This window comes from Hemicordylus capensis, chromosome 10 (genome assembly GCF_027244095.1).
Source record: "Hemicordylus capensis ecotype Gifberg chromosome 10, rHemCap1.1.pri, whole genome shotgun sequence".
Taxonomy (NCBI): domain Eukaryota; kingdom Metazoa; phylum Chordata; class Lepidosauria; order Squamata; family Cordylidae; genus Hemicordylus; species Hemicordylus capensis.
The window spans coordinates 23,300,335-23,316,555 of record NC_069666.1 but is presented as its reverse complement, the minus strand read 5'-3'; the positions used below and the strand labels follow the sequence as shown (position 1 = coordinate 23,316,555).

General features: G+C 48.3%; 1 protein-coding gene across 1 annotated transcript in view; it reads right to left on the bottom strand.

The window, feature by feature from the left end:
• Nucleotides 1-697: 697 nt before the first annotated feature.
• Nucleotides 698-16,221, bottom strand: part of CSPG4 (chondroitin sulfate proteoglycan 4) — a 117,224-nt gene continuing 101,700 nt past the window's right edge. Inside the window, exons 6-10 of the mRNA XM_053273019.1 lie at nt 13,502-13,700; nt 11,549-11,683; nt 10,841-11,007; nt 7,613-7,796; nt 698-5,386 (exon numbers count right to left, since the gene is read on the bottom strand). Coding sequence (XP_053128994.1) covers nt 3,426-5,386; nt 7,613-7,796; nt 10,841-11,007; nt 11,549-11,683; nt 13,502-13,700 — 2,646 coding nt within the window. The 3' untranslated portion in view covers nt 698-3,425. The remainder of the gene's footprint in view (nt 5,387-7,612; nt 7,797-10,840; nt 11,008-11,548; nt 11,684-13,501; nt 13,701-16,221) is intronic.

Here is a 16,221-nt window from a genome sequence, read left to right as displayed (position 1 = left end):
TCTTTTCCATTGCTTGTGAATATCCTATGGCAAGGAGCCCCAAAGTGTGGTACACCAGAATTTGTTGAATGACAACTCCCATTATCCCTAGCTAGGTGATGATGGACATTGTAGTTCATCAACATCTGGAGTACCATAGGCTGGGAACCCATGACTTATGTTTTATGCAGTGACGTTGTTAGGTCCTTAAATTATCCAGGCCTGGGGTCCATGGCCCCCCTTTTGATATCAAACTCAATCATACTCCCCAAGAATTATGTATATTATCTAAAGTCTCTAATATCATAACACAATTCTTCCACCAAGACCTCTTTATTATGCAAAGGTAAAATACCAGATGTTACAAGTTAAAAACAAAACCAGTTTCAGTGTAAAAACACCATCGTTAGTTGCTTACTAAACCAATTATCACAACTGTGTTTAAATGCCTTTCTCTCATTTAATTTAATTTAATTTAATTTAGCACTGCTGTGATACTTGGCTTGGTAAGACCCCCCCCCCAACTCCCCATGGTTCTGCCCCAGATCTGCTCGGGGTTCTGCCCCCAGGACTTTTAAAATTGAAAGACCTGGTAGCTTTTGGGGATGGGGCTGCAAGACCCAGAATTCCTACGGTACCTGTAAGAGATTCTCCCCTCTTTCAGTCATTACCTTGCATACTTCCTCCCTGCCCAAGAAGTTTCCGCATGACCACAGCCTTTAAAAACAACCTGTTTTATTTTGACAGTCTTTACAAGTTTGTCACCTTGTTATAAATTACCCCATCACAGCAAAGTAGCCTTTAACAGATGTTTTGGAAATGAAAATGCCCAGCGCTCAGGCATAGCTTTCAACATGGTGGAGGGTGTTGCTGGGTTGAGACCTGAGATTGCTGAGGTGGGGGCTAGTGATTTCATAAGTCTGTCGACCCTTCAAAAATGGGGGAAAATCTGGTACCAGGATGAAGCCCAGCAGTAAAAGGGGTGGGCCCAGCATGAGCCCCAGAAGGCCCAAGACAGGCCTTTGCCGTTCAACTGCCGGAGAAGAAAAGCTGGAGAAATGGTCACTTTTGGCAACCTGGCTATCCTGTTGAGGCTATTTGTACTAGGGCTGTGCAAACCGGTTCAAGTCAAACCAGCCTGGTTCGACTGAGCGAGCTCGAACTGGACCAGCCCTTCAAAAAGGGGGAGCTGGTCCAAGCTTGAGCAGAACCAGCCCCAGTTCTAATGAACCGGTTCAGAACTGGTTCTACTGGTTCTAGTGCTTGTAAAAGGGAATCTGGTAAGGAATCTGGTAAGGATTCCCCTTTACAAGCAGAGTGGGGGAATCCTACAGGGGTTAAAAAGGCCGGGGGGGGGAGATGAGAGGTGATCTTTCCCATGGTGGTGTGGCTCCTCGGGGCCAGTGGCGGGCCAACGGCGGTCCCCCTAGACCCCACTTGTGTTCCCCCCATCAGCTGGGCTGGTGGGGGCCCAGTTCTAGACATGAACCCAACTGCCAGCCAGTTTGGCAGAACTGGTATGCAGTTCAGGTGGCTCAGTTTGAATCCGGTTCAGACTCGAACCGAACTGCCCAGAGCAGTTCCGTACACACCCCTAACTTGTACTGTTCCTTTCCCTTGTCTCCCAAGCTTCTATTATCCATGCATTCATAGGGATTTGTGTTCTACTCCAAAGGTTCCCAACCTGTGGTATTCCAGTTGTTGCTGACTACAACTCCCATCATCCCTAGCCATAATAAACTACAGCTGGGGGCAATGGGAGCAGCATCTGGAGTAGCACAGTTTGGGAATCCCTGTTCTACTCCGTACCAGTAGCATGACTCATTCAATGTAACCGGCAGCCCCTAGGCATTTAGAAAGCAAATGCACAAAATCGTAGGTTCTGAAGTACCTTCTGGGCGGCAGGAAAGAAGAAATGAATGGCACCAGTTGCATTAAGGGAGGAACAAAACCTATTGGCCTAGATGGTGAAGGGCAGAAAGAGCAGGTTGTCCAGCACTGATGACTGAATTTGAAAGACAGAATCTTGCACGACAGAGATTCTCAGTTTTGGACCCGCAGTTGTTGTTGGACTACAACTCCCATCATCCTCAGCCACAATGGCCTTTATCTTCCTCCCTTATTCTGAAGCTGGGGATGGAATCTGGGTAGGGCGTGCTCGTCCAATCCAGCTGAGGATCGCGTGCACTGCCCTGTTGAGTCATAGGCTGGCTGCTGTCTTTGCTAGTAGCGATGTGCTTTATCTCACAAGTCTGCAAGACAATCTTGCACAGGAGAGATCTTGATGTTGTACCTCTTGGGGAGAAAAATGGTCCTTTGTGTTGGAACACCTTGTTTCCTTTTTTTAACCCAATGCATTCTGTCCGCTAGCATGGAGCCGGGCATTTGCTGTGTGGGGCTGCCCCCCACAAATGCCCTAATATTGTCACTTATTCAATTCATTCTATCTGTTGTGCAAAGCAATAAAGTATTAGTGCACTTCTTATGAAGTACCTGAAGGATATCTAGAGAGAGAAATAAAATACTCATAATTTCTCTCTTCCCTACCCCAATAGTAGTGACCGCTTCAGTTGTCCCTAGCAGGGGAATTTTTCCTCCCCAAGGCACCAGACGGTGCCGTCTTGGGTCTCACTGGCTGAGGGGAACTGGTTTCATCTCCCCATGGAAATCAGTGCAAGTTGCTCTCAGTTCTCCAGACTTTGGAAAACACTTGCGGAAATCTTGACATGTGGGGAACTCCTGCGGTGGGCTGGAATGAATGATTCAGAATGACCCAACATCTTCTATAACAGCTCAACTTTGCTTGTTACAACAACTACCAGAGTGCCCTTTATAACTCTTGCCAACATAACCTGACATTTAATTGCCTAGTTTCCCAAATATTTCCCTGGAAAAACACAATCCCTCCCGCCTCCCTGGATTTGCCCAGTAAACTGCATGTTGTGATCAACTTTCGGAGTCACCCAGGTTTGCAGTTCAGAGCTGTGTGCGCTGGGTGGGAGAAGGGGGGGAAAAGCAATCAAACCCCACATTAAGAAGCACCGCATTCTGTGATTGGCATAAATTATGCAAATTTGCACAGGGCCTCTTGTTTGCATAATTTATTCTGTAACGCTTGCTCTTTTGCATAATTTAATCCCGGTTGCTGCAGAAGCACCACTGTCTGAGGCTTTTTTCTGTGCTGCTGTACCATCATGGTACGCACACACACACAGCCCTAATAGGATTTATGTCTTTCATCGCATGAGATTTTCCTGCTGATGAACCAGGATCTTTGAGGAAACTCGGACTGGATAATCCAGGAAGATTTAGACCCATGCAGTGACTTGCTTGTATCCCAGAGACTATCTTGTATAGATCAGTGAGAATGAAGAGGAGGTAAGAGGACCCTTAAGAAAAGACCATGGCACTCTACCTAGAGACAGTCATGCTGTTATTCCCCTGCCTTAGACCCAGTACTGGCTGTTTTTTAAGGCTGGATTGGATGTCCTACAGTACTGGAGCAGTTCTGGGTCCTGTTGCCCTCCCGGGCCAGCCCCTTTGGAGTTGGGTCCTGCTCCTTTGTCCTCCAGAGAATTGACTGTCATCAACGGAATGGTTTGATTTGGATCTGTCTTCCGGAAGGTTTCCTGGTCAACAACAGTCCCATTCTTATACTTAGGAGGTGTCCCTTGGACATTGTGCTTACCAGTCTTGTTACGCTTGTGGAGGTAGAACAGCAAGGGAAGGATCAAGGCCAGGAGCAAAAGGATGAGGCAGATGGGCAGGATGATGCTGAACATGTTGGCTTCGATGAAGTTCAGGAGGGTGCTCCTTTCCGTCGGAGAAACATTGGCGGTCAACCCTTGGCCCAGCCACACGGTTGGAAGCACATGTGGCTCACTGGAGTTCTGGCTGGCTTCTTCTGACTCTTGTGGCCTGCTTGTAAGTGTTTGGGAAGAAGGGGTTGTGCTTTGGAATGTGGGGCTTGGGGTCCTGTCTTGGAGGTTGGGCACTTTGAGGAATGTGGCTCCATAAGGAACCGAGGCATTGAAGGCCTCTGTGGTGTACTCCATGGAATCCAAGGCGGGCGGTACTCCTTCGGCTGCCAGCTCAAACAGGAAGCTGTCATGATGGAGGCTCTGTTCGGAGTCTTCTGCTTCCCAGATTTCTAACCCAACCAACCCCCGCTCAAGTTCATGTTGGGTGAAGGCATCAATGGAGATAGGCTGGTTCCTGTTGTCTCTGGAGACTTTCACGAATTGGCTCCCTTGGGGTGCTCTGAGGATTCTGAAAACGGGAATGCTCTCTGTTCTGTTGGCCAACTCACTTGCGTCAAGGATGTTCGTGCCAAGCAAGACGGTAGTTCCTCTTGGCCACAGAATGCCTTGCTGGGTCTTGACCAAGGTCTTGACTGTTATATTCACCATGCCTGATATATTGACACCTCCTGACGTGGCTAGGAACTGGAACTCATCCTTGGAGGAGACGAAATCGGTGAAGCCAAAAGTCACTTCTCCATTGTCCACTTGCTTCTGCGAAAATTCTCTCACTGGCTCTCCATTGACCCTGACCTGGCCAAACAGCGGATCCTTGATGAGTCTATAGAGAGTATTTGGTCCTCCTGGGCCTGAATCTCCTAGAAGGTGATCCTGTGACAATGAGACTATGTTTGTGCCCTGTGGGATTTCCACTGGTCTCTGATTGGTTGCCCATGTGGTCGCTGGAAGAATCATGATTTCCAGAGAAGTGAAGATGGATGGATTGTGCCCATCAGAGATGGTGAAGTCTAAGGTTCCAGGAGAAGTAGTTCCATTGGTGATGAACATTAAGTGCCCAGCGTTGATGTCTGCCTGAGTAAATTGGATTACAGGTACCTGCTTATCATGTATGTTGGCCACAAAACCACCCGAAGACCTAGAAAGGATGTCATATTTGATTTCTTCAGGGGAGCTGTCAGGATCTATGACATGTAAGTGTTCTTGGGTGAGCATCACTGGGGAATCATGGAGGACTTGTAGAACGTGTCCTGGGCTGACCAGTCGTGGTGGCATCTCATTACTGTCACTTATGGTCACATTAAATATTCCAGAAAGGACAGGTTCCTCTCCTGTCTGTGGGGGCTGAATGGATTCCATGCTACTGTGCCGGACCCAGGCACTGAACTTAAAATGATCGTTCAGGGTGCCAGATCCATGGTGGGAATATTCCAAGCCACCTGCAGCAAGGTCAGACTGCAGGAAGTAGGGATGCTTTCTGTTGACTGGTCCATCCGGGACAGAGAGGGTCCCTTGGCTGGGTAGTTCTGTGACCAGAAATATCACATCATATGATGCTCGCTCAGACTCTGGTTCTTTGGTGAGGAGGTTGGAAGCATCCAGCACTGAGGTGTCAATCACAACACTTCGAGCTTCTGGAACTGTGAGGCCTGCAAGAAAGGAAACAAGGTCAGGATTAGCTTACTGAAAGATGCAATTCAGCTGGGAAATAAGTAAAAAAACAATGAGGGAGTGAATGCAGAAGTGATAGAATTGCAGCTGGAAGAATGAGGAAAAGAGGATAGAGAGGACGCATTCACATGTAACGCGGAACCACAGGTCCAATGGACCACAGTTCCAATGGGCCCATGGATCCGCCCCCCTGCCACCAGAACAGAGATTCCCAGATATTGTTGACTACAGCTCCCAGCATCCCTAGCTGCAATGGCTTTTGGGAACTGTAGTCAACAACATCTGGGAATCCCTGTTACAGGGAACACTGCCCGCTACCCTCCGCTCTCCTGTCCACATTTGGACAAAACAGAGAGCATCCTTTCTGCAGTCAGTGAGACTGCAAAGAGGAAGAGGGATTGGCTGTGTGGGATTCCTTCTTGCTTGAAGGACAGCCAATCATGCATGGAGAGTGGGAGGAGCTTCCTCCCTCAACTCCAGTCCAGTGCTGCATCCAGATGCAATGGAGGCATAATGGAATGCCAGTTCTGAGCAGCGAAACTCACAACAAACCAAGGATTCCAATTGGGGTCACCAGAGCGAAACCTCGGGTCACAGAAGGAACGAGACCAGAGTTACATGCATTCAGATGTGATTGTAGGGAAACCTCTGGCCCCTGAAACTCCGGTTCCCCATTACATGCAAATGCAGCCATTGAGATATGGCAGAAGGGGGATAAGTAGAGACTAAGCTAGACTACAACAAAACTCCAAGATAGTTTCACACTAGGGCAATTCACATGATCAGCATTAGGGTAGAAAGGGTAAGAGATCCCTCCTACCCTAATCCAGGAGCTGGGAGCTGAGACACATGCCTGATTTCCGATCATGTGTCAGTTTCAAAAAAGGTGAGAAGTGGGGAGCTTGATCGTGAGCTAAGAAGCTGATGAGGCACATCCTACCAAGATTCCATCCCCAACTTCAGAACGAGATAGAAAGAAAAATCATCTGAACCAGCAGGGGCTTAGCTCATAATCTGGCTCCTGGAAGTGCCATGACTCATGGTGGGGGTTGCAGTTGGTCAGATGTGTGTGTGGCTGGGTGGGGTGGAGAAGGTAACATGGGCTTTGCCTGCTCAACAGTTTCACGATAGGGGTACTCATGAGATTGGATGACTTTAAAAGGGGCTTAGACAAATTCATGGAGGACAAGTCTATCAATGGCTACAAGTCTGGTGGCTGTAGGTCACCTCCAACCTGCCAGTTGCAGGGGAGCAACTGCAGGAGAGAGGGTGTGCCCTAACCTCTTGTTGGTGGGCTTCTGGTGGGCCACTATGTGAAACAGGACGCTGGACTAAATAGGCCTTGGGCCTGATCCAGTGGGGCTGTTCTTATGATATGTGAAGAAGAATGCCTTGTTTGATCCTGAATTCGCTTCCCTTGGACCAAGAAGCCAAGCCAGAGAGAACAGCTGGCCTTGCAGTAGTGAGTATGAATTGTCCCCTTTGCTAAGCAGGGTCAACTCTGGTTTGCATTTGGATGGGTGAGCACTGTCTGCTATAAGATATTATAACAGGATAAGGGGGCTTAGCTCAGTGGCAGAGCATCTGCTTTGCATGCAGAAGGTCCCAGGTCCAATTCCTGGCAACATCTCCCGGTAGGGCTGGGAGACTCCTGCTTGAAAGCTTGGAGAAACTGCTGCCAGTCAGTGTGGACAATGCTAAGCTAGGTGGACCTATGGTCTGGCTTAGTAGGAAGCAACTTCCTATTAAGGGGATGAGGCTGTAATTCAGTGGTAGAACATTTGCTTTGCATGTAGAAGGTCCCAAGTTCAACCCCTGGCAGCATCTCCAGGTAGGCTGGGAGAGAGTCCTGCCTGAAACTTTAGAGAGTTGCTGCCAGTCAGTGTAAACAACACTGAACTAGGTGGACCAAGGGCCTGACTCAGTATGAGGCAGCTTCCTATGTTCCTAACAGACACAACACACCAGGACCAAGGAGACATTGAAACTGAACAAGCCTTTCTTCAGACAGGAAGTACTTATACACTTCCTGTTGGAAGGGAAGCCAATGGTTGACCCCGCAGGGCGGAGCTTGCTGTGCGCCCCTGGAGACTCCAAGGGCTGCTGCAGTGCCCCAGGCTGCCACAAGGGGGCAGCAATGTGCAGCCTCTCAGCAGCCCAAGGAGAATTCAGTTGTGTGGGCAGTGAGCGTGACGTTGCCTTACCGTTGTTTTTCCACAGCTTAGTGGCACGCTGGGGACAGCCGGTCTCAAATGATATTAGCACTCCCAGGATGTCTGGGTCCGTGATCATGGATGGAGAAGAAATTCGGAAGTGAAGAGTATCCTGGAGAATCCAGAAAGGGTCCAGTGGCATTTGATGCTGAAAGATGATCACCCCGCTGTCGATCTGGTGAGACATTCGCAAGAAAGAAACAGCTTTTTAAGTCACAGTGGAAACAAACCCAACCAATAACGTTGACTTGATTTCCGTTCTTTAGGAACATAGGAAGCTGCCTTATACAGAGTCAGACCCTTGGTCCATCTAGCTCAGTATTGTCTACACAGACTGGCAGCGGCTTCTCCAAGGTTGCAGGTAGGAGTCTTTCTCAGCCCTATCTGAAGATGATAGGGAGGGAACTTGGACACTTCTGCATGCAAGCATGCAGGTGCTCTTCTTAGAGCGGCCCCATCCCCTAAGGGGGATATCTTCCAGTGCTCACATGTCTCCCATTCAAATGCAAACCAGGGTGTACCCTGCTTAGGAAAGGGCCAACCCATGCTTGCTACCACAAGATCATCTCTTCTCCCTTTAGCCTTCTTCCGTGCCAGATAAAGGGACTAGTTAAGTCACCTACAGTTTAGTGCCTCATGTTATGAGGGGCCTCTGAATTTTTTTAAAAAGGCTAAATTTCAAGTTTTGCATAATATACTTTTATTCAAAGGTATTTCTAATATGAATAGGCTTATTGCAAGAGAACTGTTTTTGCCAGAAATTCATTTTTTTGTTAAATCTTTGCTGAGAGTAAAAACCAAAGCTTTATTACTTCAATTTCTGCCTTCCCTGTTTTGTTATCGTTTATGCTTAAAAAGTGACTCATTCAATTTTTAAATGGGGAAAACAGACTATTTTAAAAAGATTGATAGAGGTGGCTTAAGAACTCTGTTGTCCTCCAAACACACATACATTTCTATGTCCTGGGGTGAACTCTGGAGGGGGAAAAACGGTTCTGCAGCTTTTTTTCAGGCTGGTTCAGTTTTGAATGAACAAAAAGCTGGCTATTGGCTAGTGTTTGTGGCATCACCTTCTCTCAATCTTTGAAATCATTTTGCAACTGTTTTGACCATGTGCATTGGCATGGGTGAGGACATTTGAGGGAAAATATTTTTAAAAATTATTTCTAAATGGCACAGTATATGCACAATTTAAAAATGAAAATAAAAATTAAAGGTGGGCCATGGCTGGTACAGAAACCAAGAGATTTTTTTGTGCCTGATTGTATTTGCCGAATTTTGACTTGGTCTGCATGGTAAAGAGGAAAAGGGTTCTCTTATCTCCCTCGTTTTCTGCAGCAGGGAATTTCTCAGGAGAGCAATATCATTAAATCTGAAAAGGATACTGACGGCCCTGTGCATGATCTGCCTGTCTCCCTTTTTACTTGCTACTGGTGAGGGAACACCTTCTTATACAGACTGTCAAGCGAAATATGACAAAGTGATGCCTGCATTATTGTGGGAACCAAGTGAAGATTTCAAAGGATGCAGACTGAAAGTCCGTTTGATGAGTTTGATAGCACTTGTCTCGAGAGGCGCGGGGATTCGAAGGTGTGTTCAAAATGGAAAAGACAGGAAACATGCATTGTGTTCTAGGAAATCCAAGGTGCAGGGAAGAAGGCAGGCAGGCCAGAAGGATGTCTTGGGGAATAGGGAAGAGACGGGAACAGCGTGTCCTCCAAATGTCTGTGCTTTTAGAAGGGGTGGTAGGTTTGGATGATTCAGTGTAGCTAGGGGAGGGGGCCCCGTGTTTGCCTCTCTCCCCGGTGGCCCCTCAGAGTGAGGGAGATAATGAAGAAAATAGGGAGGGGGGAGCTGTGGGCCCCTCAGGAGCTGTGGGGCCCGGGTTCTTTGAACCCATCTGCTCAATTATAGCTCCACCTTCGATTCCATGGAACATTCCCAAAGAGCAGGAGAGCTGGCATTATGGTAGGAAGCATGAATGGTCCTCTTTGTTAAGCAACGTCTACCTTGGTCTGCATTTGAATGGGAGACTACTTGTGTGAGCACTGTGAGACATTTCCCTTTAAGGGATGGGGCCGCTCTGCAAAGAGCATCTGCCTGCTTGCTTGCCGATGGTTCCAAGTTCCCTCCCTGCATCCCAAGAGAGGGTTGAGAGAGACTCCTGCTTGCCACCTTGGAGAAGCCGCTGCCAGTCTGGGGAGACAAAACTGAGCTAGAGGGACCAAGGCTCTGACTCCGTATATGGCAACTTCCTATGTTTCCAACATCTGGCTTAATGCCCAGCCTTCCTTCAGAAAAGGAAAGTATATAAGTAATGTATGGAACTCACTGCCACAAGATATAGCGATGGCCATATGGCCTTGACCTATCAGACTATCTAGCTCTGTGGTGTCTATACTGACTCGTAGCAGCTCTTCAGGATTTCAGAAAGGGCTGCCCGGGATCGAACCTGGAACATTCTGCATGCAGAGCAGAGTCTCTACCACCAAACCACGGCCCTGTCCTCATCAGCCACTAGCTTAAGGTCAGCAAGAGCTCTAGTACCATCCTCCAAATTACAGTCCCCGGGATTCCCTGAGCAGGAAGAATGACAGTTAAGCCAGCTTTGGTCTATTCCAAGGGTGGCCAATCTGTGGCTTTCCATTTGTGGTTGGACTACAAGTCCCATCATTCCCAGCCAAAATCAATTGTGGTTGGAGATGATGGAATTTGTAGTCCAGCAAGACCTGGTCTGGGCAGTAGGTATGCTGTAGAGATGTGCATAACATGCATTTTTAAAAAATTCGTTTCAAATTCAAATTGAATTCCAAAACTTCATTTTGAATCTAATTTGAATTTGGGCCAAAAATTCAATTTGAATTGAATTCAAATCAATTCGACCCTGTTTGGGCACCTTTTTAACTCAGCAGGGGGCATGACTTTGTGTTTTTTTTAAAGGTGCCAAATGGCTCTTGAATCAAATTTGAATAGAATTTCAAAAAATTGATTTGAATCTAATTGCCCTTTTAAGGGGTGATTTGATTAAAATGTGAATCACTTGAATCTCCCAGATTCGAATCGATTTGCACATCCCCAGTATGCTGTCTGTCACTCCTTATATTCAGCTACTAAGGTGTGTGCTACCGTGAAGATTCATCAGTGCCTAGCAACCATCAGCCAACGTTAAAGTCTTATTGGCATGAGAATTGTCAAGGAAGGTGAGCCAGATGCACGCACCTCCGCCTGGGTGAAGTTCCTGAGCTCCCCTCCATCATTGTCCTTCTGGCTGTTCTCCAACTTGCCAAACTCTGGTGGCTGTTCAATGATGTATAGTAGAGACTGGGCTTCTGCCTCATGATTGGCCACTGCTTTCAGGTTCTGGCTTGTTATTGGCTGAGAAGAGCCTTTAAAAGAAATGTTTAGGAGGAACTGCTCATTAGGTAATGGCAAGGAAAGGAAGACAAATTGCAAGAGTAAATGAGAGATCACAACATTTCCTGCTTGAGGATTTCCTCTCTTGGTCATTTTTATTTTTCTGGTCTAGCCTTCTCCCTGAGATGCTAGTTTTCTTTGTGAAAAGAACATGTTTGTACAGGAGAGTTTTCAGTCATGTGAGCTTCCAGCTGTAGTCTGAAGTGGTGCAGTCCAGACACTGGTTTATCACCTCAATTTATCACCTATGCCATCCTGGCTCTGTTACTATTTCTCCAGCAGCTTATGGATGGTGGTGGTCATAACCATCCTATAAATCAAGTTAACACCACTCACTACTCTACCATATATTCAACACCATGCACTCTTCTCTACCATATATTCAACACCATGCACTCTTCTCTACCATATATTCAACACCATGCACTCTTCTCTACCATATATTCAAACTCAGCATTTCTTTTCTCAGATCCCTCACTATGCTCCAATAAACCTCCCTTGCAGAGAACTTACCAGGGCATACTGTCAGATTCTTCTTGCTTTCCAAAGAGATGAACAATTTCTTCTGGGCAGTCACAGTGAAAAAGTGTCCAGGGGACATGTTCTCTCCATCAGATAAATCAAAGGAAAACCCTCCATTCAGCGACCCTGTGGAAGGGATGAAACGGGAGTGATGATGGATATGTATATACCACCTTAAACAACAGAAGTTCTCAAAGCAGTTTATATGGGAAGAGAAGTAACCTGGTTCCTTGTCCCCAAAGGGGACATTTAAAATATACCTGTAAAAGGAAACAATCGAAAGGGAAACAAGGTAAATCAATAACAGCCACTGGAGGGATGCTGTGCTGGGGTTGGATAGGGCCTGTTCCTCTTACCTTGCTAAATATAAAAGAATCACCACTTTGAAAGGTGCCTCTTTGCTCAGCTGGTGTATGAGGTCCAGTACTGGCGAGGTGGGCAGAGGGAGGGACTGCTGCACTATTTCTTTGATTTGGCTGCTCTTGTCTATTACGGTTAGGAACACAGGAACATAGGGAGATGCCTTATACCGAGTCAGACCATTGGCCCATCTAGCTTAGTACTGTCCACACTGAATGGCACGATCTCATAGGAACATAGGAAGCTGCCACAAACTGAGTCAGACCATGGGTCTATCTAGCTCAGTATTGTCTTCACAGACTGGCAGCGGCTTCTCCAGGGTTGCAGGCAGGAATCTCTCTCAGCCCTATCGCTGGCGGTGGCCCATGTGCGTCCGTCGCCCTGGCCCCTGGCCCTGCTCCCGCGTCTGATGTCAGAACCAGGGGCCCAGATAGCCACGCCCCCACATCTGACATTAGACACAGGGGACGTGGTCTCCATCCCAAAAGGGGCCCCGTGGCCCCATTTCAAAGGGAGATCATTGGGCGGCGTGGGCCGGAGTGACTCTCCCTGCCTTAAAGGCAGGGAGAGCCGTTCCGGCCGTGCTTCCAATGTAGTGCGGGCTGATCTCTCTCCTGCTAACTTGGCAAAGAGGCACCTTTTACTGTGGTGATTCTCTTTATTTAGCAGGGCTCTCCTGGCCCTCTCCACCCCCAGCACAGGACCTCCAGTGACTGTTGCTGGTGTCTATCTTGTGTTTCTTTTTAGCTTATGAGCCCTTTGGGGACAGGGATCCATTTTGTTTATCTTATTTATTTGTTATTTCTCTGTGTGAACCACCCTGAGCCATTTTTGGAAGGGCGGTATAGAAATCGAATAAATAAGCAAATAAATATATAAATAATAAAAAAATAAATGGGGCCACGCGGCCCTATTTGGGAGGGAGATTGATTGGCCCCGCTCTGGGGCAGGGAGAGTCATTCTGGCCACGCTGCCAACGCAGCTGCCAACACAACATGGGCCAATTTCGGCTCCAAATGGGGGCTCCACGGCCCCGTTTGGAATTGAAATAACAACCTTGTGTTTGACATCAGATGTGGGGGGCCATGTCTGGGGCCGTGCTTGTGGCCCCTGATTGGTGGCTACCCGGGTTCATTGAACCTGTCCACCCGATGCTGGCTCTGCCTCTGGGTAGAGCATCTGCTTGGATGCAGAAGGTCCCAGGTTCAATCTCTGTCAGCATTTCTCAAGAGGGCTGGCAGAGACTCCTGCCTGAAGCCTTGGAGAGGATGCTGCCGGTCAGTGCAGGCAATATTGAGCTAGGTGGACCAAGGGTCTGACTCGGTATAAGGCAGCTTCCTATCTTCCAGTGTTCCTGAGTGCAATCTCACACCCTCTGCAGTGTCTGTACACACAGTACTGACATCCCTTTAAATAACATAATATCTGTTCGGGCAGAGTAAAACACGCCCCACCCCCTGTGTTTTACTCGAGTCATTTAGCTGACTGCCCCTCCCTCCCATCGAGCTTTACTCCCGTCTTCTTTTTCTCTTTGCACCATCACTTAGGCCCAGCCATCTTGCCTCCCCTTATCCCAGCACAAACCTTCATGGACAAACTCGACCAGCCGGCTGTTGATCTGGGCCTGTGTGACCCTCTGGACCACGTTGCCGGGCGACGACTTCAACACCACCTTCCCATTGACCGGTGTCCGGATGGAATAGACCACTTCTTCTGGAGGGGTATCTTCATCTTCACCTCGGAGGAGCTCAGATGTAATCTCAGCTGTGCCGCCTTCCGGCACCTGAGGGGAAAGGTGGGGGAATCAGTGGGATTCACCACCCGGCATCCAGGCACTTTCTCCCAAACCAGGCTGGCCAGCCCGAGGCTCTTCAGCTATAGTCGGACTACAACTCCCATCATCCCCTGCCACTCTCTTTCAACCTCTACCTCCCATCTGTAATACAAATATATTTACCTCCTTACAGGGATGTTGTAACGACTCCCTTGAATGCTCCCTGTTGCTACAGAAATGACACACATTTTTTCCATTAATGTCTGAGCTTGAATCTTCCACCATCCCTGGATCCTTCACTTTCTTCTCTCTCTCTCTCTGGGAGGAGAGCTGGTCTTGTGGTAGCAAGCATGAATTGCCCCCTTTGCTAAGCAGGGTCCACCCTGGTTTGCATTTGAATGGGAGATGTGTGAGCACTGTAAGATATTCCCCATAGGGGATGGGCCCCTCTGGGAAGAGCACCTGCATGCTTGCATATAGAAGGTTCCATGTATCCTCCCTGGCATTTCCAGATAGGGCTGAGAAAGACTCTTGCCTGCATCCTTGGAGAAGATGCTGCCAGTTTGTCTAGACAATACTGAGCTAGATGGACCAATGGTCTGATTCAGTATAAGGCAGCTTCCTATGTTCTCCCTCTTTTAGATTCTTCCATGGGAAAGACATAGCAGGCCTCTTCAAACAACCATCAAAATCAGAGTAGGATGCATTGGACCCTGGTTCATGTGATTGTGTGAACGCATGGGAATCTTTCCAACCCAGGTTACTCAAAGCAGGGTTACCCAGCTTTTGTACCCTGCTCTTAACCAAGGTAGAAGGACAGGAGAGCTCTTCTGCCTTGCTTTTCTGGGTGTGTGGATCCATGTAATGTGAATGACACGTCAAAGCAAACGTCCACTGATGGGAGCCATGGCTTTTACTTTTGCTTTTTGGCTGAACTGCCCAGGCATTGTTCTCGATGACTGTCATGCTGCTCTGAGCAGCATTATTCATCCTCCAGGCTGTGTGATTCAGGGCTCAGCTGCTTTGGCCCAGGCTGCCACAAGTCTGTTCAGAGAAGGCACACCCAGTGCCTGTAGTCAGATGCCCAGTTTTGAGCTGCAAGTCTGCTAGCTGCATGTGGCTAACGCTCTCGGATGATTCCCTTTCTGGACTTTGGCAACTCAGGGCAGCAGGGGTGTCTCTAACATTTGGAGGGTACCACTGGAAAGAGTTTGTGGTTCAGAGGAGGAGGGCTGGTCTTGTGGTAGGGAGGGAAGGAAAGAAACTATAACAACTGGTCAGTTGGCAACAAGAGACCTGGCCTTAGGAACATAGGAAGCTGCCTTATGCCGAGTCAGACTCTTGGTCCATCTAGCTCAGGATTGTCTACCTAGACTGGCAGCGGCTTCTCCAAGGTTGCAGGCAGGAGTCTCTTTCAGCCATATCTTGGAGATGCTGACCGGGTGGGAGGTTGGGACCTTCTGCATGCAAGCCCATAGATGTCCCAGAGTGGCCCCATCCCCTAAGGGGAATATCTTACAATGCTCACACATGTAGTCTCCCATTCAAATGCAAAGTAGGAGGGACCCTGCTTAGCAAAGGGGACATTTCATGCTTGCTCCCACAGGACCAGCTCTTGCTCTTGTGGCAGCAAGAGCATCTCTCTTGCATGCAGAAGGTCCCAGGTTCACTCCCTGGCAGCGTCTCCCGGTAGACCAGGGTTTCTTATCCTTGGGCCCCCAGATGTTGTTGGACTACAACTCCCATCATCCTCAGCCACAAAGGCAATGTCTGGGGATGATGGGAGTTGTAGTCCAACAACATGGGGGGGCAAGGTTAAGAAACCCTGGTGTAGACAATACTGAGCTAGATGGACCAATGGCCTTACTTTGTATAAAGCCACTTCCTGTGTTCCTTTGTTTCCACCGTGCCAGAGGTAAGTGTTGTGCTTCTGTGTGGGGGGCCCCATAGACTTGGGGCCTAGGCACCTGCCCCCTAGTCCCCCCTTCAGCCATCCCTGCAGAGTGACCTTTGATGGCTCATTCATTTCCCTCCCCCTTGTAGCCTTACAGTTTGTAGCTCCTACTGGTGAACATTTCCTTCAGTGGTTCATGCACATGATGGAGATGCACTTTTCATATGATGGAAGAATCTAAGAGAAGACACTTCTAGGAATCTCTCCACTCCCATCAGGATCAGAGGGGGCATGCCCCTGAGTGACAGGTGCAAAGGAGCACCATGGACAGGGGGCGGCTGCCCTCTTTGCCCCACTTGCAGCCTTCTCAAGTGCACCTGGTTGGCTGTTGTGTGAGACACCATGTTGGATTGGATTGGGTCTCTCTTGGTCTGATCCATCAGGGCTGTCCTTTTATTCTTTGGGGCTGTGGAGATTCTGCCAGAAACTTCTTCTGGAGCTCCTTGGTTGAAGGACACACGATCTTGTTTCTCTTTCTCAAGAAGTCCCCAAGGAAGGCTCAGGAGGTGCCTTGGCACAGGCATGGGGTGTTTTGCTGACAGATTCCTGTTATATCCCAGTGGGATTTTGGTTTGA